Source organism: Anser cygnoides, chromosome 23 (assembly GCF_040182565.1).
Source record: "Anser cygnoides isolate HZ-2024a breed goose chromosome 23, Taihu_goose_T2T_genome, whole genome shotgun sequence".
NCBI classification, from domain to species: Eukaryota; Metazoa; Chordata; class Aves; order Anseriformes; family Anatidae; genus Anser; species Anser cygnoides.
The window spans coordinates 7,368,400-7,394,064 of NC_089895.1; the positions used below are offsets into that span (position 1 = coordinate 7,368,400).

The window sequence follows — 25,665 nt, forward strand, 5'->3', positions numbered from 1 at the left end:
TTAGAATAAATTCCCTGGAAGACATCGTTTCATAAGTAGGTGAATTGGCTCGGGGTAAAGTTCACCCGGGCGGCACTTGGGACTGCGCAATTGACCCTTGCACGTCCTTATAACGAGGGCTTCAGTTCGTGGTGGCAGACAAGATACTTGTCTGGCTGCGGAGAGGTCCGGTCACCAAGATTTAGAGGGAAATAATTGGATCAGCCCCTCGTTGCTTGTCACTTTGAAAGGAGCAACAAGTTGGGGCCCGAAGAATTCTGGAGCTTGCTTGAAAAAAAAAAAAAAAAAATTTCCACATGTTTGTGTGAGAGAGGGTAACAGGAAGCTTCTTGGAAGGATGCAGTGCCAAAAGGAAGGCGTTTGCCAAGAGGACAGCGAGCGGCGGGACGAGCCCGGGCTGTGCCAGGAGCCCAGCACGGACAGGCAGAAGCGGGGGGACAGGACCGGGCTGCGGCTGCCCCCAGCGCGGGGGGCACCAGGGCTGGGGCCGTTTGGAAGCCTCTCGGAGGAGGGCTGGTGGATGGTCACGGATGTGTGGGGGATGCTGGGGTCCGTGGGCAGCTCCAGCCCAGCCTGCTGGCCTGCGCAGCCCCATTACAAGTCCCAAAACCCCGGGGCTGCACAGACCAGCCCCAGTGCCTCCGAGCCCCAGCACTCTTGCCTTCGCGCACTCGAAGTGTACCCGAGCAGGCTTCGGAGCCTCTGCTGGCTGCCAGGCTGTGAAGCGAGTGGGGGTGCTCTCGGTCCTGAGCTGCTGCTGGGAAACGAGCGCCCCAGAATCCTGCTACGGCCCGAGTCCCTGTGTCAGAGGGCAGAACCACCGTGCTCAGCCTGGGAGTTCGAAGGGAAATGGCTTTGCTCGTTTTGTTTGTGTGCATCTGTCGAGTGAGACTGATGCTGACTCGCAGGCAGCTGCCAGAGGGCTGCTCCCTTCTGTAGGAGACCTTTGGTATCTTCAGGCAGGAAGGGACTCCAAAAACAGGTTTTTTTTCTGGTGCGGAAACAGCTCGCTTGGTGCAAAGATGTCCAGCCCCGGTGTCCCAGGTTCTCCTTCTGGTGACGCCGGTGTTACAGACGAGCTGTGCACAAGAGTTATGAAGGGAGGAAGTTCTCCGTTAAGATGCTGAGCACATGAACGATCTCATCTCCCCCGGGAGGCGAGCCGGCCCGCGAGCAGATGCTCTAGCAGCGCTCTGAGATTCTCCTTCTCTACCTTGCTTTTGTAATTCAGCAAATACTCCTGCTGCCCACGCTGCGAGGCAGAGAGATGGGATAAGCCCGGCCGCTTCCCTGCTCGCCGCCCTGAGCTCAGAGCAGCGCACCTCCTGCCTTCGTGCCGGGCTGTCCGTGTGCACCGGGCACAAATCAGCGGCAGCGTGCGTGCAGGATGGTGCTCAGCGGGGCCGGAGCCCCCCGAGCTGCTGTGGGACGGGTGCGCGGGCTGCGGGCGCCTCATTTTTGCACCTTCTTTTGGTGATGTTTTCGGTAAATACCAGCTCTGAAGAAATCACACGTTTCGGCTTTGCGAGAGGTGAGCAGGACGCTGTTACTACATCAAGAGGAAATTTCTCGTTGGCTCGGCGCGAGATGGCTGCTTTGTTTTCTGAGCCCTTTAAACAGGGCTCTGCTGTTCCTGTTTTTGATCAGCTGCGTTCAGGAGGGAAACCTATAATATCCTTTCATTCTTTCGCTCAGTGCCAACCCGGTTCACAGACTCATCTATTTCACACCTTCTAAAGAGCACGAGAATAGTCTGCAAAGCAGCTGCCTTGCTCATTTCTGATAAGAAAGGTTCCGAGGGCTGTGCTTCCTCGCGCGATTGTGGCACCTCTGGGGGGGTTTCCTGTGTAAATGAAACCTCGGTGCAGCTGCGCTCACGGCAGCCCGGGGACGGGAGGGCTTTGCTCTGGGTCTTTGCTTTTAAAAATCTCTGCTCGGAAGGCGTAAGGTCATGGCCAAAGCGCTGGTAACGTGCACCCTTTTGGCCCGTAAATTCAGGGCATTTAAAGCTAATATGCGAACAGGAATGCGCTTCCAGATGAGTATCGCTGGGCTGCTTGGCTGCCGGCACATGCGGCGATGTGAGACGGGAGGGAGGATAATGGCTCTCTGCACCGGGTATGTTGCTGCTGGTGAATTTGGGCCTTCGCCTAATTCAATTTTTAAAACTCTTAGCCTACGGCTGGCGAGAAGTCGGGAAGAGGCAGGTGAGAGCCCCCAGGACGGCGTTGTTCCGTGTGGGCCTTCCCATGGCAGGTCCTTCAGGGGACTTCGCTAGGGCTGTGAAAAGGCTGGCGTTCTGCAACCGGTATTAGCGGTATGAATGGGCATTTGAAGTCTCTGCTACTTTTTTGGCCAGCGTGTAAAATGTGGCAAATGGTTTTGGCACCCGGGCGCCTTCAGTAAATCACTCTGAAGAGGCCTGCATGTTAGTGGTGTTCCACAGCTCCGTTCCCAAAACGTTATTAAAATAAAGTCGCAGTAATAAGGAATGATTTAAAACAAGCGGCAGGAACCTCCGTGCACGCCGGCCCAGCCGCGCACCCAGCACACGCCTGAAGAAGCCGATCAGAAACCGTTCCTAAGGCCAGCTGCGTGCTCCTTGCGGGGGCAGCACCTTTTGGGAACGAGTAAGGGGAAGGAGCCGGTTTCTTCGGTCTGGTTTCGGACGTGCCAGGTGATGCACATCTTGCCACTTCTAGCGCTTAGTGTACGGCCCCTGTTCCTGGAAGCAGGGATCGGGACAGGACCTCAGGTCTCTTAATTGCCGAGGGGAATCCCAGGGCTGACTAATTACAGACAGCGTGCTTGGAAAGCAAAAAGAAAGGAAAAAGAATCCAGCAGTAGTTTTTCCGTCATCTCATCCATTTTAAGACAACCGTGTGATTTTGCAGCGCTGCCTCCTAGCTTTCAGTATTTGCAAAAAGAAATGGTTTTGCAGTGCATCCGTTGTCCTGTACCCGAGGATGTGCAACGCTCGCCTCAGCTCTGTCAGAAGCGGGTCTCTGTGACTTCTGAACACAAACGCTCATTTTAGGCCCTCAGCAGCACCTCTGCGGGTACCTCGACCAAAAGACCCGATGGGGCTGGCATCTCCACCGTGCCACCACACTCGGCCTCGCGAATACCGGGCAGGCACCGAGGGGAGGTGACCTGGGAGGGCAGCCTCGCCTTCGTATTTCTTTGGCACCTCGCACCAGGCGGGGGCTGTTTGCAGACATTCACCGTCTCCAAAAAGCACGGGCGCGTGTCCGAAAACAGCAGCATTCCCCCAGGCCGTGCATCCCTGAGATGCCTACAACCGGCTCGTAGAGCAAGGAGGCTAAAACGTGGCGTCCTACGGGCGATGACAAACCAGAGGTTCTGCTTAGCGAGCGTCCTGGAGCCGTCAGCCCCCTCACCTCGCTGCGGGCGGAGGCGGCCGAGGTTTTTCCCGGTGTGACGGAGCGGGGTGCCGCTTCGGGAAGCGCACGGAGAAGCCCTCACGTGTCTGGTTGTGCAGTGCCTTCAGCGGGGCTTTGGGAGTCGCTCGCTCCTGGAAAGCAGCAAAGCTCACGTAGCTGGGGCGCGGGGAGAGCCGGCGGGGGAGAGCTCAAGTGGCAAGGGGCCTCTGGGAGAAGCTGGGATCGGGAATTGTTCCAGCCCGGCTGCAGTCGGGTTCTGCTCGGCTTCTGGGCCTGCGTGTTGCTGCCAGCAGCGCTGCTCTGGTCCTGCTTGCCCGTGGCTAGTGGCCCTCCTTCCTTGGAGGGAGCCGTTTTGGTGCCAGATCTCCCTTTTCAAGCAGCACCAGGCCAATCGTACCCTACAGCGCTTTGTACCCCCGCAGGAGCTGCGAGGTGCTTGCAAGCCAGGTCTGTTTCGGTGGAAATTCAGGGCTGCTGGACCTCCTGCTTCTGCTCCCTCTTCCTAATTAAAGGGAAATTAAATGTCCTGGAAAGCCTCATCTGCCTGCGAGTAGTCTGCCTGTTGTTTATCAGATCCAGACTTCTCTCAATTTCCCATTTATTTTTATCTACTAAGCTTTTAGAACTTCATTAATATTTTTTTAAATGGGTCGAAACGAAGTGTAATACGAAAGTGTGATGTCTTGAGCTCTTTCTGCGGGGAGGAAAACTTCAAAGTTTTAGCTTGTATATATTACAAAGAACTGGAAATCCCTTTCTTGAGTTGTGTGTACAATATCTGAGGCAACCCTGTGATTTGATTCAAGCATAATTTTTTACGGTTTACTGTTTAATTTAAATCAGCGTGGTATGAATTACGTTACTGGTGAAAAATGAGCTTTTGTTGAGATAAATGCTTGCCATCATCTTGAAAGTCTTCTTCTGTTTTGACATCTTTGCGTTTCTCTGCGCGGGGATCCGGTGCTGCGCGAGCTCCGCTCGCCGCCCTCCCCGAGCACGGGGCCGGGGGCTGCGGGGAGGGGAGCACCGGGGAATGGGGCCGGTTCCACACAGCGGCGGGGAGCAGCGGCGGCAGCGCCTCCCTTGACGTCCCGCGTGCTCAGCCTCGAGGCTCCCGAACCCCGCGGTGCCCGCTGCGCGCCGCTTTGTGGAGCGCGAGATGCTTCCGTGGAGATCCACACCCGTGGGAGCCGCGGGCGGTGTAAGAGCACCGCATCGCTCCTGCGGCTGCTGGGCCGTGCTGCGGGGCTCTGCGCGTGCCGGCTCCGGCCCACCCGCACCTGGGGCTCAGCTGCCCTCAGACGTGCCGAGGGATGGGGCTGCGGCTCTGCGCGGCTCGCCTCCTCCCGCAGAGCTGGCTGGCAGGTAGGACGCGCTCGCTGGCAGCAGCGGTTGGCCACGGGCAGGCCCTTCGGAAGGCTCTGTGTGGTTCAGGTGCGCTCCCGAAATTCAGGCGTGCAAAGCCCGTGCCGCAATCCAGGCTCCTTGGCTTTGGAAACGGAGCGGGGCGTTTCGGGGGAGCAGCCTTGGTTCCGTGCCATCTCGTGCTCTTTGGAAGCGGTCTCGTGCCCTCTGTCCGGGTCACCCCGCTTGTGGCACCCCGGGTGCTGGCGGGGCCTTAGGGTGCTTCTTCCACGGCAGGAGATCCCGAAAGGATCCTCCCCGTCTCCTCCGAGCCGCCCCCGTGTCTGAGCAGCTCGGGCTCTTGGCACCTGAGGATGTCGTCGTTTTCTGATCCTGCGGTCGTTTAATAGCGCCACGGGTCAAAGCGCAGGCTGTAGAGGAGCAGTATTTTCTCCAGCCCCCGCTCCCTTACCACCAGTTTGCTCTGGCAGGGGAACTGGCCGTGAGCTGGAGGAGCTGGAGCTTGCCGGGTGCTGCGCAGCGCGGCGCCCGCTGAGCCCCCGGGGCTGCTCCTGCGGCCCCAGCCCGGCCGGGTTTGGCTCGGCTGCTGCTCCCATCGGTTCCCTGTGCTGTGACCTGGTTTTGTCTGACACGTTTCTCATTAACTCTTTGTCAAATCACCAGGAAGCCTGGTTAATTGCAGGCAGAGTGCTGAATTTATGAGTTCCATCTAGGCTTCGTGTCTACACATTGACAGAGGTGTTTCTCTGGATGAAATCTTTTTCTCTTCATTTTGAGGCAAGAATGGACTTTCTGTTTCACTTACTTCTGAAAGTCATAAATTGTAGCGATCCCTCCCTCCCCTTTATTTGAAAGAAACACAACAAAACTTCATGGCAACAGTTTATTGCTCTAAATCAGCTTGTGGGTCATTAAAGCAAAAAGCAAAAAGCAGAAAAAAAAAAGGGGGGAAAAAAATCTCCCTCTAACTCCTGCCAAATAAAATGCGTACATCAGCCAAACTGTCAAAGGCAGATCCTGCAACTATGGGATGAGAAGGTTTATTACACTTTCGGCTTCTGGGGAGGGATGTTATAGCAACAGGACGCTGGGTCACTGATGGCAAACTCATGGTTGCTTCGTTTCTTCATGCACACTAGGAATCCATTAAGCTAACTGACGACAGATCCCTAGGCATTCCAGTCCTACAGCACACCTCTGCGGAGGCCAAATGTTGGACTCTGCCCATTAAAACGTGAAAGAAACAACCCAACAGAGAGCCCACAAATTAGAGAAGCAGGAAACCTCAAATGATGTGCAAAAAAAATGGTTAATGTTCAAGAGAATTTTTCCATAACTTTTGCTTCATAACTCAGCATCTCTGATCTTAATAAATTATGAGACAGAGCCTTCGCAAGATCAATGAGCCCTTTGGATTCGAGTCCCGAAGGCTGTGCAGCAGAAAGCAGATGAAGCTGCAGAGCGAGCCCTGGACCGTGACAGCCATTTCCTCTTGGCTGGCTCGAGATGAGCCCGAACCACGACCACAGCCAGCGTTCAGGTCCGGGTCCAAGCTTCGTGTGTCCGCAGCGGGCCAGGTTAAAAACTTGTTGTCCAAACGAGCACGAAGGGGCATCTGTCCGAACCAAACCGACTGAAGAGGAGAGGGATGGGGGCTTCGGGGTGGGAAAAGAGACAGCGCTCCGTGAAAGGATAGCGAATGCCTCAGCAAAACGTAATCGTGGCACCGCTACCAGCCGGGACGCGGAGCTGAGAACTCTTGGATGAAGACAAAAGAGCAGGGAGGCGCTTGGGGTCATAAATCCAGCGTACGCCCGGGGCTTGCCATCTGCAGCAGAGGGAAGGGGGAAAAGATGAACTTGGTTTGACGCGGTCAATGAAAAAAAAGAAAAAAGGCGATGAGAAACCCACAGCAAGGGATGGGATGGGATGGGATGGGATGGGATGGGATGGGATGGGATGGGATGGGATGGGATGGGATGGGATGGGATGGGATGGGATGGGATGGGATGGGATGGAAGGATGGATGGATCAGGCTGAGCGGAGGGCGGCGAGGCACTGGAAGTGCTGTCGCAGTGCTGAATTTGATGAGAGTGCCCACAGGCTGCAATCCAGATGAAAGCTGATTTTTCCAGCAGATCTACGAGTGCATACGTCTGTCTGTCCCAGACCGCCTGGAGATTAGCTCAGGGAAAAGGCGAGGCAGCCAAACGTGCTCCTGCCCCGGGCACGGCTCTGGGGGCCGTGATGCCGCAGTTCAGGCTGTAGGTAACGCAGATGGTAACGTGTGTTGTCCTGAAAGTGACCGCAACACCGATAGATGATGGGGTTTGGTATTAAAAGTATTACCGATTACTAATTTTAAACTTCTTTTCCCTTCCCTTTCCTTACTCTCCCCCCTTTATTCTCTTTTTCCTCTTCTCTGATAATGTCTTTTAATGTCTGAGCCAAATTACCCCTCCGAGATGCCTCAGTGCAGCCTCACTGATGTCAGAGCTGGGCTGAGCACAAAGAGCAAGCAGAAGGACAACGAACGTTTCAACGCCACCAGCTCCGACTCCTGCGAATTCCACGTGTGACTGTGTGATTTTCTGGCTTTGTTTTGGTTTTCTGTAGCTTTTTTTTTTTTTTTAATCCCTTTTCCTTCTGCATTTGGACTTGTTTGGAGCATCAGTTACCTCTCGGTGCTGGTCGTGCTTCTTCTAAAACACCCACGACCGAATCATTTACGTGCATTCCAAAAACAAGCCTTCAAACCGAAAATCTTTTTTTTGTTACTGACAGTGACTTGTAAACAGTTGGTTTGAAGAATTTCGGCAGAGGAAATTTCTGATTTCCTTCTGGTCTAAACTGGAAGAAGATGTGGTAAAAGGTTTCGGTTTGTTTTTCTGGAGCTTTTTTAGGGCAGGGGAAAGAGGGGCTCAGGAAATTATTTGTGTGGACACGTGTTTGACAGAGGTAAAATGACATCATGGTTAATAACTTGCAATTAGTGTTGGGTTTTTTAGTATTTTTTAAATTATGATGTACATTTCATATAGAGAAAAGTGTGTGTATGTGATCTTTATCTTGCTCGAGGTGTCAACCACAAAGAGCTGGACCGGCAGCACTCGGAGCAGGTGCTTACAGGGGCCGAATCTCACCACGCCTGAGAAAAAGCGTCCTTTTCTGGCAGCTTGACATTTTGTTGGACAGATACTGAAACATCCTAGAAAACTAACATTTAAGGTATCGTGCAGGATCATGGGGGCACAGGGAAAAAAAAAAAAAAAGGTTTTAATCAGGCAGATGAAATTCCTTGAAAATTAGAGAGCTGGATAAATCTGGAGATGGAAGACTGCCACGGTGCAGGGCTGCCTGCTGTTACAGTTGCAATTGCAAAGTAAAGATGTGTTAGCATGAGTCCCAGGAAATTCACATGGCAAAAAGAATGCCTTTTCCTTCTATACATAATGGGATGGGAGAACTTTTATACCTATTTCACTGCGGTCAGCCAGCAAGTGGTAACTTACTGCTGCTTGGCAGGTGCATTGCTGCCGATGATCTGCCTCTTCTGCCTCTGTGACAGCCCTTTTATTTTCCAGTTTTTGTTTTTCCAGAGGTTCTGCACCGAAAACAAGGAAGGCGTGCTGTAGTGTAAGGGACAGCGTCGTGCAAAAAGCCCTCCAGTGACACTGCCGGGCCTCGGCTCGTGAGACTTTGTTTTATTTACAGAGTACAGTGAGTGTGTGAGAAAAACAGGGGCTCGAGTTCTCAGGGTTTGTACAGACTCGTTCTTTCTCATTCTGATCTGTGAGATGTCACACCCCCAGTTTGGGTGCTAAAGCTCCACTCAGATGAAACCACAGAGTTTCAGGTGATTTTTAGCTAAGACAGGACCTCACTCAGGCAGGGCTGGCAAGCCTGGTGCGGGGGGCCTGCAAAGCAGTTGGTGAATTTGAGCTGAATTCTGGTTTCTCCAGAGCTATCTGGAGCATCTGCACCTAAATAACTCCAGAATATGAAAGAGGGCGCCTGCAACATATGGCTGTAAACCAAGATGGGATTTGCCATCTCGCTGATGGCTGCTGTACAAACTAATGGTACTGGGAGGTTGTCCGGGTGCTGCTTATTCAACTGTTAAAACCTACGGGCTGCACACCCAAACTGTTCGATGGCTTCCAACCAGCAGCCGAACACGGACACTTGGGTTTGTTTTCCAAACAATTTCCTTGGGAGCTGTTACCCCTTCCCGGTGAGGTGTGTCCCCGCAGGTGCCGCCTGGCTGCCCAATGCCCGTCGCTAATTTGGGGTCAGCGAGGCCAGGGCGAGAGCTTTAATCTTAGCAGCAGTCAGCAGCTTTAGTCAGCCTCCATGTTCCTAGAGGTTCCCTGAGATAAAACAGAAGTTACTGTTATTTTAGCTTGAGTAAACTCGGTACAGTTGTTCAACGCACATTAGGAACGCTTTTATTTTTTTCATTTTTTCTTGAAAAGTCCACACCCCCCTCATCAGCTTCCTCTGACGGAACGGCCTTGTACCAGGCCCTCGGAGTCACAGGAGAGTAAATTCAGCACGTGCAGGTGGTTCTGGAAAGCGGAGGTCCCTGAACAAATGCAGCCAGTTCTGAGGAAAGCACCTATGTAAAAATAAAAAGCAAACAGCAGTGAAACACGCTTGTAAAAGCCCTCTGCGTGAGATGCACCTTCTGTTTGGTTTTTATGTACGTTTAACGTTGGACATAAATTCCAAACCTGGAACAAACCCATGGCACTAGGTGACATTTTGGGAAATGGTGAAGGATTTGTGCTTGCTCTCCGGGAGGCGTCCCTTACCCCTTCCTCTGCCCCAAAACCTCCGAGGGCCCCGGCAGGAGCAGCGGCTGCGTGTGTCCATGCGCGGGCACGAGGAGGGGCTGGCGGCCGCTGCCTGCTCTGACGGCGAAGCGGAACGAGGCGAAAGTGAAACCAGCAACTGAGAATTTGCTCACATCAACCCGAATTTGCTCATATAACTTTTACACGGCTGCCAGCAGGCAGCGTCTCGCGATGCAGCCGCTGCTCGTAGCGGGGAGCGTGCTTCCATCTGCAGCAGCTCCGCTCTAGGAGCGAACCGGGGCACCGTGGCAAAGGACGTTGCCTCTGCAACTCCTGTTTTATTTATTCTGGAAGCTGGAATGTGAGGAATGAACAAGGCAGGGCTTTCTGGAAGGGGAAGGATGATGTTTCATGGCCAAGACAGTTGAACTGAAAGCTAAACTCAGTCGCTGCTTCTGCTGCGGTGTCCTGAGGAAGTCATCGAAGGCAAATTTGCCTGAAATGGCCACTGATGGCGTGCTCCTCGCCGCCTGCATGCCCAGCTCTCAGCTCCCTGCTCCGCAGAGCAGCCGTGTGCTCACCTCTGCACCAGCACCAGGTGGGGCTCGGCTCGAGTGCAGGACGTGGGAATTGGCCTGAGAAACGGGCTGAGGGCAGCACCCGAGGGATATGCAAAAATACCTGGGGTGTCCAGCGTACATCTCTGCATCTTACTTCTTGGGCTATAAATGAGCTTGTTCGGAACCCCTCACGGGTGTGCTACAAGCAGAGCTGCAGTGGCTGTGAAGCACTTGGGTGTTTTCACAAGCACCCCAGAAAAACCTGTGCCGGGACCGACATGCTAAGTAAAGCCACAGTATCAGCCCCTGAGCAGTGCGGGGAAAAACCTGAGTAAGCGTGGGCTGAACACGCGGGAACGATGCCTGCAAAGCTCCGGGTGCGAGCCGGGCTTCGCGGCCTGAGCCCAGGGCGTGCGCAGCAGGGAGCTGAGCTGAAGCGCGTGGGCAGCCCGCAGGCTTGGTGCTGAAACTCACTGCACTGGGATAAAATAATCCTGGGCATTTTTCTAGCACAGCTTGGCCTTCTGTGCTTTACTGTTAGCAAAGACTGGGCCTATCAGTTTAGCTAAATCCGCTAGGTCTGGCTGGTAAGCAGCAGCCAGGGTGTTCCCAGGCAGGGTGGGAATGAGGCTGAGCACAGGGAGGGTTGTTCCTCCTACCAGTTCTACCCCATCCAAACACTTATTCTGGGAGAAAAGGCAGGATTTCCCTGAACCTTCAGTGCCGTGGTGTGAATTGGGAGGAATAAGCTGAGGACTGATGACGTGATTTTCCCTTTGTCCAGTTTAATGCAAGTAGCTTGAGATCAGGGGTTAGTGCTGGAGGTGGGAGGGCCAGGCACGTCTGCTGGGCAGGCGCAGGAGGTGGGGACCTGCGGGTGTGCTTGGGGACCTCCAGGTGTGCTTGGAGACCTCCAGGTGTGCTCAGGGACCTCCATGTGGTGCTCGGGGACTTCCACGTGGTGCTCGGGGACCTCTGGGTGATGCCAAGGGACCTCCGGGAGGGCTTGGAGCCGCAGGTGCTGGCAGCATGGAGCAGTTTGAGGGCCGTGTCATTAAAACGAATGCAGTTCAGAGAAGTTGATCTGTTTTGATTATTTAAGCTGATGTGAACACTAGAAGCGTGCTTTTGCCTCCATAACAAGTGTAATCCTGAGCCGGTTACTCATGGAGAACTCTGATAGAGGTCCTTGGAGGTTCTTCTAACCAGGAACTTGTGATCATGGCTGAAGAGCTGCTTTTAGGTTTGCCATATGTCTTTATCAGTTTTACCTGCCAGCCAGCTCATGCCGTGCTATTTCTTGTTGGGAAACCTGCACTGCAAATAATTCGCCTTTTTTTCTTCTTTCTGCATCTACCGTTTGATATCAGATGACCCATGTGTTTCTTCCTCCTGTTCTTCTGCAGATTGCTGATGACCTGGGAAATGAGAAATTCTGCATTGATGCTAGCCAGAGCGGAGCTGGGAACTGGCTGAAATACATCCGCGTGGCCTGTTCCTGTGACGAGCAGAACCTCGCCGTGTGTCACATTAACGACCAGGTAATGACCTTGGCAATTAGCGAGTTGCTGCGTTCACCCGTGCGGGCTGCGCAGAGGACAGAGCGCGGTGGCAGCGCCGAGTGGAAGCGGCTGCGGCGCTCAGCCATGCAGCGGCTCTGCTGCCGTGCCGCAGCCCGAGCTTTCCAAAACCCACGTTGTCGTCCAGGCCTTGGCTCCTCTCGTGGTGGGGAAGGTTGTGTGAAATGTTAGCACCTGCTGGGAAGCGTAGGTAATGTTACCAAAGCACAAACCAGGCAAATGGAAACCAGTGCTGGGATTTCGTTGCCATCAAACCTGTAAAAAGTTCGTGCCACAAGTTGTCGGTGCTGGGCAGAGCACGTGGCTCCAGGCCGTGAACGCAGGTTTTGTCTGTATGTGAGAGGGGATGAGAGCGGGGCATGGTTTGGGAGCCTGCAGAGCAAGGAGTAAAAACCCAGTCGGCACATTGGAGAAATGCTGGTGCAGCAGGCAGGGGCGAGGGACATCACAGGGGTTGAATGGTTTTGATAATGTTAGTCCCAAAGACGCAATAACCTTTCCTCTCCGTGCAGATGACAGGGTGTTCCAGGGTTTAAAGAGCTATTGTTTCTAACGTTGTTTGAAACATAAAACCAAAACTGGATTCAAGACGAGCAATCCAAGTCGGGAATTTCACAAACCTCAAACTGAGTACAATTCAAATATAAGTTACTGGTTCAGACCTAACTTAAATGAGAAATGCAGTCGTGTTGCTGCCAGCTAGCAAACAGGAGGCATATTTGGATGCACACAAAAAAAGACTTGAGGATGGAAAACTAAACTTCTAAAAAACACAATAAGAAATCTGTAGCTGCGAGGGGCGCTGGAGGGAATCAGAAGTAAACCAGCTCATGTCAAACGAGAATAGCTCGGGCTGTGCCGAAGTGTCAGCCCGCTTTGTGAACTTAGTTCCTGTTTTAAAATGCTTTTACATCATTTAACTTTGGATGCAGAAAGAAAAATACAAAAATACCGCATATGTTCCTAACTCAGGCAACCTAGAGGAGATCGAGGCACAAAGCTCTAAATTTCAGCCCGCCTCGCTGAAATGAGCTGCTGATTGCTTCAGTGCCCACTCACCACTGCTCACAAGTGCTCTTACAGCAAGGAGCCCTCCAACCAAGAGCCAACATTTATCATCAGCTCCTCGTCTTACACCGCGAGCGCCGAGGGGCTCTCCGTGGCGCGCGGGGCTGGCTCCTGCCTCTCGGTTTCAGGGAATGACAGGGTCGGTGTCTCAGCGGCCCCGACGCTTCCCCTCACCTGTTAGCGAGGTCTTGTGCAGTGCAGGAGGCTGCGAGGACCCGGCCTCCTCGCGGGGCCTCCTGCAGGTCCCCGGGGCAGAAGTCTGGGACGGCACGGTCCCCTCGGGATTGCTGTATGTTGGCAGCGTGGCTGTGCTGCGTGTCATCTCGTGCTTTCCAGCAATTGCTGGTTGCGTCCAGTCGGATGCAGGCACTTTTTTTCTGCTCAGCGTGAGTTCCGAGGACTTTTTGCCCAGCGTTCATCCTGGCAAAAGGGCGATGAAGCTGTTCCTGGGAATTTTTACCAGCAGCAGTAGAAAGGCACAAATATTAAAGGGTAGAGAAAAGAAAAATCCTTTTAATTTGGGTTCCTTAAAACAATTTTAGAGTGGGGAAAGAAAAGAAGTAGAGTTGTTCTTTTGACATGAATTAACGTTTTTTTTAAATGTTAACTTGTAGGCTGCTGGCTTCTCCCAGGTTCTTATAAATTAAGGGTTGCACACGTATAAATTTTGCCAGAAACCTGAAGGCTGTATCACGTTTTATTCTCAGCCCAGTCCCCTGCATGTCCTTCTGTCCTTGTCCCTCATCTGGAGATGTTTGGTGGTGCATATTTTTAGTGCATGCAGCAAGCTGATTGGAAAGAGCAGCTGTTTATCATCCACACTCATCTTCTGTCCTTTACTATTTCCTTGTACTGACCTTTCTTTTATATCTTCTCAAAAAATAAACCCACTAAAACTTCAATAAAAGGGGGTAGGTAGCAAGCAAATGTTTTTTCGGAAGGAATAAAAGGTGCGGAATGTAATGAAATGGTAGCAAAGCAAAATGTTTTCTCCCCCTCAGCTTTCTTCCCTGGAAGACTGGGGAGTCTTAGGCCAGGCCAGCTGGTGGGAATGAGAGAATCCGGCCTACGAAACGCGGCGGGTGGTGGTGGTGGTAACTGGAGGCACTGGGTGCTCAGCTGGGCGAGGAGGAAAGGCCAAGTAAGGACGTTCTTCTTCCTCAGTGACTGATTTTGAGAGCCCATGGGCTCAACTGAATGGCAGCAGTACTTGGAGCGATCAGCAGCATGTTAAACTCAGGGTAGATTTTTCTATTTCATTTATGAAGGAGGTGACTTAGCCATGGTGGTTCTGGAATTTCCTATTCATTCCTCGTTTCCCTCGCTGCTACGCAAAACCAAGTCCCATGACTTTCTCTCCTGGAACCCTTCTGGTGTTAGCTGATGGTTGCTTCTTTTAGTGAAACTGATAGCGATTCTTCTGCGTGATGCTCCAAGGGATAAGGATGGCCGTGGGTGTACCTGGTTGTCATGAAACCAGGAGTGTCAGGTGCCGGTACCACCAGAGAAGAGAAATGCCGAACCCTCCCAAGTCGGTATGTCTGTGAGCTGATACGTGCTCTCATCAAATTCTGTCATAATTTGCAAGTAGCCCTGGTGCCTTTTGGATACCGGGCCCTGTATTTGGAACTTCAGACACTTAAAATAAAATTAATAGATTGTAAAACCAAATTCCTCATCCTGGCCATAAGCGGCATACATTTTTCAAAGGTACCGTAGCTGGTAGAGCCACTGTGGCTGGACCCGGCTGGAGATACACGATGCTGTCACACAGCATCACTTTTTACTTAGCCGATACCAATGTGAGTTTCCTCCTAACAAAAACGGGGGAGAGCTCAGTTTGTGGCCAGGGCCGCTGTGTGCTTTAAAAATGAATGCCCGCGTTCTGCCTGCACAATGTACTCAGAGCACTGGCCTCGGCCTTGCTCCCCTGTGCACGAAGCCGCAGGGCAGAGCGGGGCTGCGGCGCCGCGAGCATCCCGCGGGTGCGAGAGCGGAGGGCTGCGGCCCTCGGCGAGTGGCTCCCGAAGCAGGAAACCTGCTGCGAGCGCCGTGCGGCGTGACTAAGCGCTGCTGGTTCCTACCTAGTGCTATCGCCTGCTGCTCTTCCTTCGAACCCTCCTTAATTCACGTTGTTAGCAGGGTGCATTTTTATTTTTTTTTTCCCCATAACGGGGACTCAAAAAAAAAAAATAGGGAGAAAGGGTTTATCTTTGCTGGTCAGGAAGCATAAAGATTTATTTTCTGTTTGTACATGTGCAAAGAAAAGAAAAGCCTTGCAATAAAAGATTACCCACAAAATAACCAAGCAGCATTGTGTTGATGAGAGCCAGGACAAGCTTTTAATCAAAACCATTTGCTTTTCAGGAAAAAAATAAACATGTTTACATGGGGAGAAGGTCCTCTGCGCCTTATTTTTTTTTTTTCTTTTCACAAATAGACCACATTCTGTTCTTCTTTACATTCCTGTAACTCGGGAACAGTCCCAGGAATATCCAGAGATTTTTTTCTGGATTTTTAATGAAGTAATTGGCAACAGAATCTGGACCTCAGAATGTGTGTTTTTTTTTTCAATTAATATATTAAAGTGCTGAGAGGTTAGTTGGAGACATTTCATTAACTATTTTTCAATAATGAAATGATTTTCAAATGCAAAATAATGTTAGCCAGTTTTCTTTATATTTATTCTCATTTGATAGGTATTTGAAAAGAACAGAAGATCCCTGTTTGACTGAGATGCTTGTGTTTCTAAAGGAGGGCTGGAAAAGGATGGTAGAAAAATGAAACGATTTGGTGAATGCATCTGGAAAATGATACATGACTTCTGTTTTATTTTTTCGTGTCGCTACTGCTGCCTTCATAGGGCAAATACTTCAGCAGTTTAGCTGTACTTATTCAGGAGACTGTAATATTAAACAGAGTATATGTAATAAATATAATAGCCATGAGCTTGCTTTCAGTATGATAGCTGCTGCTTTTGTTTGTGTTACATATATTTTTTAAAAGGGCTAGCAGGAGTTACAGTGCTGGAAAAAAAATGGGCCTCTGTTTAATAAATCAATCTTATATGTGTGTGTATATAATACAGATTTTTTAAAATATATTTTTACATATATAACCTCATACTGTGAGTCTGTGTTCAGGATTCCTTGCTATGTAATACAATGCCTTAAAAAGAGGAAATAAAAAGCAATGTGGTGTAGTGGAAACAAAGGGAAGGCTACTCCAAAGGAGGAAAACGCTGAACAAAAGCAAAATGTGCAGTCCCGTTCTGGCCAGAAATGCACGAGGCCAAACTTTTACGTATTTACTCCTCCTTGAGCCAGGCAGCCGCATAGATAGGTCTGAGCGTGGTCTTAGACGAACAGTAGGTAGAAACATTTGCCTTGTAATTTTATTGAATTTTCGGATAGTTAACTACTTGCCGGGCCAGCAAAGCAGCAGCTTTTTAGCTCGTTTTAAATTGTCTTTGTGCATCCCTTCCATGGCATGCTGATGCAATTAGTGGGTGTGTTTTTTGATCTTTAGGTAAACACTGCAGCTGTTCTCTCAGTTCTCTAATGCTCGTTTTGCCTGAAGTACAAACGTGTTACCGCGCCGAAGCTAAGATAAATAGTAGACATAACTCATGCAGCAGGTAAACAGTGCTGTTTCTTATGAAAGATACTTAAATAATGAGGTAATACGCGGGCGTACTTCTCTCACTTCATGTGTTTCATCTCCATCTCTTGCCCTGGTACTGGAACCAGTTAAACAATTACCACATCGCTTCTGAGCCGTGGCCGCCTGTCTCGGGAGCACTTTTTCTCAGAGAAAAGATGTTCAGCTTGGGTTACTTCGTGCTCTGCTCCGAGGAGATCGGCGTGCCGCGGTTCTGCGTTATTAATACTTTCCGTAATTGTTCCAAATTGCTTTGTTTTGTGCTGCGAAATGTTGGAGCCAGGGCCAGCTTTCTGTGACACCAAGTTTATGTCCGCAGAAGTCGTTACAGGGCAGATCTGTGGATCGAGCCCAGGAAAAGATTCCCCTGTTCTTTGCTTTCTTTTTTTCTTCTGCCTTTAATTCTCCATGCCTAGAAAGCTGAATAATTTTTATAAAAATAAAGAAATGCAGTATTTTCAGACCTCTGTTAGAGCATTACCCAAAACTGAGTTATACTATTAACTGTTTTATGTTTAAAACTTACTGATAATTATGAGATTACTGATTTAATATTTATTTGGTGCCCTTTTGTGGCGAGAAACGAGAAATGATAATGTGTGGTATTTTTATATAAATGATGAATATAAATGATATGAATGTAAATGTTCTGTTGGATTAGTAAATCTGATCCTTTTCAGTTCACAACAAATAAAAAAGGAAAGGAAACACAGCAGTAGTTTTAATTAATTCAGACCATCAGTAACATGATTGCAAGATGAAGTTAATTATTATAATGAAATGTTTGATGAAATTAATGTGACTCCAGCAGAATTCAACTTTTTCCTAATAATTAATGAAGCTTGCACTGTATTTCTTGAAAGACTGTTTGCAGCAATGTGTTTATATGCAATAAGCTACTTTGTTCTGAAAACAAACAGGAGGGAAAAAGGAGTTAAGGTTATGATACAGAGGTAATGTTAACCATTTAGTATTATAATTCTGACAGATTTTTCCCAGGTAAAATTCATGAATGTATTTGTGAAGACCTAGGTAGACCTTTCAGATTGTTGTTTGTATTTCGGTGCTGATTAGGTTTGGGATTACTAGCTGAAAGAGAAATGTTCATTAATAGCTATATAGCTATATTGAGTTATTTTCTTACTTCTCTTAGGTAGCTCCAAGTGATAGTGTATTATGAGTTCTGTTTTACTGAGCCGAGCCCTAAGGTCAGTGTTTATTCCTAGTCTTTTTCTTTCTTTTTCTTTTTTTTTCTTTTTCCAGGCATATTTACCATTAAACTCAGGGTGGTTTGGTCCTGAGAAAAGCTTGTCTTGTTGAACAAGCAGGCAAGAAAAAGACTTGAAGCGCAAATGAAAAAAGAAACGAGACAAGGGAGAACGTTATCTAAATTTCTTGTTTGCAGTGGAATCTGCAGAAGTGTAACTACACAATCGGTGCTAAACAAGTCCAGCGCAACCTTTCAGAAGCACTTCCAGCTCCTCGCATCTGTACGAGAGCACCCATCTGTATCGGGTTGCTGTTGGAGGGGTGCCGGCCGAGGCTCGCGGTGGCACCCAGCGGGCCGCCAAGCCCAGGTTTCGTGATCGTGCCCAGCTGGAGCGGGTGGGTGTGTGTTTGGCAGACGGGTTGGTTATAGAGCAGGGGAATATTGCGCTGACAGTTGTGCTAAGGACGCTGGCAAGTGCAGGGAAGGGTTTCTGTTTGGCTTGGGACATGTTGTAGAGTCCCCGTGGCATGGTGGCTGTGCCACCGCGTGGTTTGAGGCAGAGATTTTCTGTCCTTTTCTGTTGGGTCGCCTCGCTCTGCTTGTACACGAGCCATTAATACTTCTATTAGCCGGCAACTGAAATCGCAGGGTTTTCAGAGCGTGCTTTACAGAGGATGAAGGCAGGCGGCCGGGGCGATCACACGCCGAACTTAGGTTATCAGAAAGGGGCTCTGCCAAGCGGCATCAGCCATCAGGGCCGCCTCAGGGCCGCCTCAGGGCCTCGGCCCCCCTCCCCGGGGCCGGGCCGGGCCGTGCCGCCATGCCGCTGGCCGGCGGAGGGGCTGCAGGCCGCGCTCCCCGGGCCTCCCCCGGCGGCGGGGCCGGGCGGAGGGGAGCCGGGGCTGAGGGGAGCCCGGCGGGCCGGGGCCGTGCGCGGGCGGAGCCTGCCCCCTGGCGGGCCGGGCCGGGCCGCGAGAGTCGTGCTCGGGTTTCGCCGCGGAGGAGCTCGGCTGCAGCCTCGGTCCCGGCCCTGGGGGCGAGAGCTGGGGGAAAAAGGGCTCGGGGTCCTTCCCCGGAGCTGCCCTCCCCGGGCAGCGGCTGAAGGACAGAAGTGTTTATGGAGAGGTGTGTGCGTGTGCTCGGGGAGGGGAGCATCGGGGGCAGCCTGCTGGCTCGTGGGGAAGGGATACCTGTAGGTGTGGGCTGCCAAGCCGCTGGCGGCTTTCTGAATTCGGGCCGGAGGGAAGAGCCCGAGGAGCAGCCGGAGTCGCCTTCGGGCCGGCAGCGGGCACCTGCTGCGTGCGAAGGAGCCGAGGGACTCGTGGAGAGCAGCCACGGAGCCACGCGAGCAGCGCGCGGGGCATCGAGCGCTTTCTGTCTTTGTTCCCCGCAAGATGACTTGCAGCTAATCCAGGGAATAGTTCTGGGTGAACTCTAGTTGATGTCCCGGAAAAGAATTTGATGCGTTGCTACTCAAGGGAGTGCAAATAAAACTTTGCAGTTAGTGACTAATATCGGTTGAGTTCTCGTGGTGTCTTTTGGAAGAGGACAGGGTGCAGCATGCTCTAAAAGTCTGGAAAACTCCTGTGGAAGGCACGGCTCGGGACACACGTAGTCGCGATCCTCCCCTTTGTCAGGTATGCAAAACTCGCATCCTGCTGCGGAACGCCCGCTGCTGCCGGTTTTCACGTTGTTTTGTGCCGAGGATTCTCACGAAGGCACCGCCCGGCTCCGGTCACCGAGCGCTTGCACCCTGGTGACCCACGAGGCGCACAGACCTGGGTGTCCGGCAGCACCAGGAGCCAGCGAGCACTCTGCGGGCTGGCACAAGCAGGCCGCTGTCAGACACCCTCCTTCCCCGCGTACTTTGCTGTTGTCTCCTGAGGCACTTGGCCAGTGGGGTCCGCTCGCGTGTCACCCGTCGGTCACTGGACGTGCTGCCCTGGTCCCTGTTTGTTCTGGGGGTAGGACAGTGCAGATGAGTGCATGATGTGTGTGTGTGTATGTATAAGAAGAGGAGCTATGAAAACACGCACTGATGAGTTGATGCCTTGCAACCGTACACCTTGTTGCACCTTGGATAATGTCGATTTCTCTCTTTTTTTTTTTTTTTTTCCCCAAAGAAATGCATCCTTGGAATGCACACTGTGGTTCAGGACACCTACATAAGGTCTAGATATCATTTAAACCATATTCTACGCAGTCTTAAATGGGTATTTAAATGGCGCACGTGGCTGGTATGAGGTCTCTGCCCTTGTCTGAGTTCTGTTTCCATTCCGGGGTTTGTTCTGCAGTGCAGTAGCAGAGATGCAGGAGGCAAGCACTGTGTCCTCATCACACCTCAGAACACACAGGTTCCCTCGTTAGGCAGTGGGTGTGAGCGAGGATAAACTGCTCGTGTGCTGTCATTAGGAGTCAGGTCCTCGGGTTGCAGGTGGGAGTAATCCACAAAATAACGGTGTGAGGGATGCTAATTCCACTCTGTAATCATTAGGCCAGTTTCAGCTTAGAGAAGCAGAGACTTAACTGCGTCAATTCCATCAGCTTAATTTTCCCTTTGCTGTAGCAAATACACGAAGCTTAGAGGAGGTAGGAAAAACAATTGGAAGATTTTTGTGTAATATAAATGAGAGAGGCTGTTACTGTAAATACTACTTTATGGTCCGAACTGCATGAAACTCTGACATGCACAGAGTAAAATAAAGGCAGGAAAAAAAAGAGCTCTCAGCAGCAATTATGCAAATCAAGTGACAGCCTCCCCTATTAGCTGGAATAATTTGAGTTATTGGTTAAAAATGTAAAATGCAAGTCTTTGCATATTTAACATGTCTCTCAATTTTTTTTTTGTTTCTAATTCCCAGATCTATTATAAAGTTATTAAAGAAATTGAGCCAGGAGAAGAGCTCTTGGTGTATTTGAAGGAAGGTGGTTATTCACTTGGGAACATGGCGCCCAGCATGGAAGGTAAGGCCTTGTTTTGCGAGCTAGGACCTTTCTGCACCCCTCACCAGCCAACCCAGGAATGTTTAAGAACCTCGATTAGTGCTGAACTGGGACAAAAACTTGACCTGGTGCCCGCCCCCTTGTGCAGCTGTTCATATTTTCTGCTTATTTTCACCCTTTCTCACTGGTGAGAGTAGTTATCTTAGTCAATGATAGCAAACAAGCTTTTATTACCTTCAAAGCATGCAACCGATTCATTTAATTCTTGTTGAGGAACGTTGTGCCATAAAAATGTGCCAAATCATTCCAAGGCTTGCAGAACTCTGGTTGTTAGAGCTTTGGATTAAGTGAAGAAGGGGACCTGGCAGGGGATGGAAGAGTCATCACTAGAATTATTACTAGAACAAACACCTCTGAAACCATGAACTGATGCGATAAAGGGGAAGAGAACAATTATTTTTAAAAGAAAGCTCCCGTTTTTGTTACCGCAGTGTCTGTCCTGCCTTGCAGCGAGTTGGTATTGCAGGACAAGGTGCACGGCTCAGGTAGGCTCGCTCAGGGAGAAGTTTCCTTGACTGCACGTCTCGTGTGGAGCAATGTGACAGACTAAGCATTATTCACTTCTTCGTGTATTTTCCTTTAAATAGCCTGCTTATTACTGAATTTCAGTAATCACGCAGACTATGTAAAAGACCTTTATGCTCTCCACATTAGAAGTTTTCTAGTAAGCTAGGGCAAAGAGCAATGTGCTAAATTTTGAGGTTCTCTTATTACACGAAAACTGTGCTATGTGAAATTCGAGAGGATGTGTAGAGAGGGATGGGGAAAGAGAAGAGTTTGAGCCCTTCCTTTTTTATGGTGCACAAAGATGCCTATAAAATCCTTACCTTTTTAATAAAAAGAAAGAATCATGAAGCTTTCTGCTCGCTATTCTGTTAGGCTGTTGAAAGCCTTGAGTTCAAATCTAGTTTCACAAAGAAGAGAAATGTGTTATTGCAGAGTAAGAGTAGCCAGAACTCTCACGGTAAGATTAACTGGCAAACTGAGGGCTTTGGGAAGGAAGAACAGACTGCGCAGGTTCTGTAAGAGGCTGTTCTGAGGCAGCCAGGAGGAGCTCCCTGGGGACAGGTTGCTGCTTTGAGGGTCCTTGCGTGCTTCTCTGCAGTAGCTGGTGCTGGCGTTAGTCAGCAGCGGGAGAGCAGGCTGGCGGGACACATGGCCTGAAACAATCTGGCAATCTGAGAGTGTCTCTTGGATATTTTTTGCTGGTTAAAGTGCTTTTCTCAGTATCCGTCTGACTCTGACTAGCGTTTGGTGTCCCACCTCTTTCACTTCAAGTGACAGAGCTGCTCCATACAAACGCTCTGCAGTGGAAATGATCTCTTAGGAAAACGAGGAAAGAGTTGCTACACCGTGCCCAAAAACGTTACAGAAATAAGGCAACAGCATAGGCATGTCTGAAGTAATAGAAAACTATACACATTTCTTAAACTGTTCATTTGAAAAATCCAAATCATTTTCCTGAAATGAGTGCAAAACTCTATCATACTGGAGCAGTCCTCAGTCCTAACCTACTGTGAGGTACATTGTGATCCATAAATGAAAATCAGTCCGGACTTGCAAAGTTCTGCTGTATTTTATGAAGTTCATGGTTTTCTTGACTTCTGGTAACAGTGAATGTTGGGGAGCAGTGTAGAAGGTGCAGGAATTATCTCAAGTGAAGAGATTTGTGGAGCATATTATTTATGTCTTTTTCTGTTCTTTCACTGAGTTTAGAGCCTGTTCCAGGTTTCTCATTATTATTTGATGATTAATTTCTAAAAATACATTCTCATCTATCAGTCTTTTTTAAACTGTTAGTTGGAACTATTGCTCTATGTGATTAATTGCTGGAATTTGAATTATTTCATCTGGACATCCTACAACACATTTATTTTTCTTTCACCTGTATATGAATATAATTTTCAGATTCAGATTTGCAGTAAAACTCTCTAAGAGTGTATAAGCGATATGAGCAATTAGCCTGAAACGCTTCTCAGAATCCTCTCAAGTTGGAGGATTAGTGCTCTTTATGAGCAGGCATTGCAGTAGCTGCTGCCTCACTGAGATGTCAGGTTTGGAATTATTTTTTCAGTGTTCTCCCCACAAAGAAGTTAATAATTTTCTTGAGACCGACACACAGACATGAATAATTTCTGTACTCACAGCCATGGAGTAACACATACCTTTTTTGATGCCAGGGAGAAATCAGAAAGAAAATTTGTCACTGTTTAGCATTTCTGTTTCTAACAGGCTTTTATTTGAACGAGCAAAAAGTGCCCCTTGTTTTCCATCTTTGTCATTATATAACATTTATCTGTATCTTCCTGGTAACGTCTAGTGCTTTTGCCACATAATTGCTTTCAAATTATAATAGGCCAACATTAAATATTTGACTTCTTAATACTTTTTACTTTCAGTAATGCTATCTTCCTGCTGCCTCGCACCCCCATTTCGATTCTGAATTAACAAGAAAGAAAATGCAAAATTGTTCCACACAAAGATAATTATCATAAAAATCTTTTATCCAAACCCCAGCCAAACACAGCAGACCCCTTATCACTGCAGGAATTTTGAGTAGGGCACTTGAACTCCTTTGAGATTCAAGTCTGGTAGATTAGCATGTAGATGCCACATAATTGTGTTCCCCTTGGTTTCTCTGAAAGCTATTAGGCACTGATTTATTTTTCTGTTACATTCCTGCTTTGTCCTGAGTGTTACTGATGGAACTTAAGATAGACACATATAACCATAGATTTGACAAACAAGACACAGAGAACAGGCAGCAATTTTTTGTTACTGGATTTTTCTTTTCTTTCTATCCCCTTCTCCTCTGTAAGGTACTGAGGCAGGAACCTTCTTTTGAAGGGCAGTATTTTTATTTGTGGTGCTTGAAGAAGGAACAAAAACTTTAATGAGAACTTGTTTTGAAGGGTGATATTTTTATTTTTGATGCTTAAGGAAAGAAAAAGAACTTTAATGAACCTAAAGCGTAAAAAGTGGGTGTCTCGTATAAAGGCACAAAGCAGACACCAGGTCTTGTTAGTTCAGTTCTGAGCTTCCTTTGTTACTGGGGATTTTTTTTGCAGGGTGATGACCTGGCCCTTGGTCTGCAGGTCAGTTCCTTTCCCTGCAGCAGTATTTATTGAGAAGTCTGATTTCTAATGTTCTGAAATTCAGAAAACAGAACGCAATGCTGGATATTGATAAGAGATAATCAGCTGCTCTACCAGCCAGTCCCTGCTTCCCCTGCTTAGCCTGTGTGAATATCAGAATAATATTTGCAGCCAGTGATGACGTGTAACATGTGACTACAGGCCTTTTAATCATATTTTTTTCAGTCCTTTAAATCTGCTTTTCAAGAAACATTCCTTTTAAAATCCAAACATTCTGAAAAAAAGCATTTCTTTTCCTATCATCCGTCTTTTCTACCTACAAAAAGGCTGTTGCACTTGCTAATAGGAGAGGAACGTTGTTGTTACTGAAGCAGGAGCCGTACAAAACAGCTTTTTTTCAATTAACTGATGTGCGAGGGCTGGATCTATAATATCTGTGCAGCACACAAGGTATGCAAAAGCAAAAAACTCCATGTCTCATCCCAGCTGTCTTGTTTCTTCTGTTACTTCTTACATTTCTTAATAAAGTCCGAAGGGGGCAGCTCCTCAGCTGGTGTAAGCGTGCCTGTGCCAGCTGCTGCCGACTGAGGTTCGCGTTATATTGTGTGTAGCGGTGTGAGGTCGGTAATTCTGCTCCGAGGACAAGGAGAACTGGAAGCAAAATTACTTCTGTAACAGTTATTAGTGAGCTTATTAACGTATTTCATCTGTCTGTCTATCTACCTAAACTGTAATCTCAACGAACAGGCAAAAATCATTATTCGTGTTGATAACAACAGGTAGCAGAAGATCAGGGCGTGAGCTGTAGGAGGGTGCCTGTGAGTCATCCATCTTCAGCCGGGTATGCAATAAATTATTCTCTGAGGCTCATTTGCCAAACTCCAAGAGGATTTCTGGTTCCTAGAGGATAGTCTGGGTAAAATAAGATACGGTTAATTGTATAAATCCCAATCCGAGATAGGAAAAATCTTGTATGGATTTGGGAAGTCATTTTGATGTATTTTCTCGAGTCAGAAAAGAAAAAAGAATAAATGTTTTTCCCTTCCAAGTTTATCATCTTGGGGAATTGCCACAGTTTTTGTTTGTGAGACGCTGAGTTTTGTAGGAGCTTCTCAAGAGGTGAAGCCATCTGGGAAGCTCCGGTCCAGAGGGCTTTCAGTCGCTTCTACAAAAAAGAAGCCTTGTTGCATTTAGCCATCAGTGTGTTTAGAAGAGAGCAGAGAGGAGAAATACCAGGATTGCCGGGTGGGTTCTGAGGCAGAGGATCACTTTGCCAGGCTGCCCCCTAAGAGGCTTTGTCCTGCTCCCTGCAGCGCAGCAGGCTGCGCGAGGCGATGAACTTCTGCCCCACGTGCGTCGCTGGGAGCCCGGGCAGAACAAAAGTGCCGTCGCGTTTGGCAGCGCCGGAGGCACTTCAGAGCGCAGGCTGACGTCTGAGACTACAAAACCCCAGCGTTGTAGCAGCTCAGCACTCGTCTCGGTGCGCGTGAGAGCTAACGTGAATGCTTTGAACACTGAGAGGTGGCACGGTGAGGCTACGTCCTCAGCCCGTGCAGTGCGTGTTTGGGCACTCGATGTTTCGTGCCCGGCTCTTCTCACCTGCACTTCGGATGGGTCACGAGTGAAAAGGGCAGCACGCCTCAGCCCTTCCCGTGCCCCCGCACCGAGCCTGCCCCTGCCAGGGACGTTGTCAGGCCATAAACACAGATGAAATCTTAAATTTTGCTAGCTAACATCATACGCTCCATGCTGTTGTTAGAAGTAAAATGCAGTAACAAACCATAACGTGATACTGTAATTCCTTTTTTCTTTCTTTTTTTTTTTTTTTGTATTTTCATAAAAAGCAGTTTGGATTATTTTAATGATAGGTAATGCACAGTCTCTCAATAGTGCTAGGTAGTTTATTATGTCCTAATTTCCAGGT

General features: G+C 49.1%; 1 protein-coding gene across 13 annotated transcripts in view; it reads left to right on the forward strand.

The window, feature by feature from the left end:
* The window catches only part of PRDM16 (PR/SET domain 16), a 314,214-nt gene that overhangs the window by 250,292 nt on the left and 38,257 nt on the right, over positions 1 to 25,665 (forward strand). For 7 of the 13 annotated variants that reach the window (XM_013194764.3, XM_048067479.2, XM_048067489.2 and 4 more), the window contains 2 exons: positions 11,532 to 11,666; positions 20,505 to 20,607. In XM_013194764.3, coding sequence (XP_013050218.1) covers positions 11,532 to 11,666; positions 20,505 to 20,607 — 238 coding nt within the window. Of the gene's footprint in view, positions 1 to 6,779; positions 10,164 to 11,531; positions 11,667 to 15,531; positions 16,411 to 18,532; positions 19,608 to 19,656; positions 19,814 to 20,504; positions 20,608 to 25,665 lie in introns of those variants that run through there. The other 6 variants (XM_048067490.2, XM_013194768.3, XM_013194775.3 and 3 more) reach the window with 6 other exon arrangements.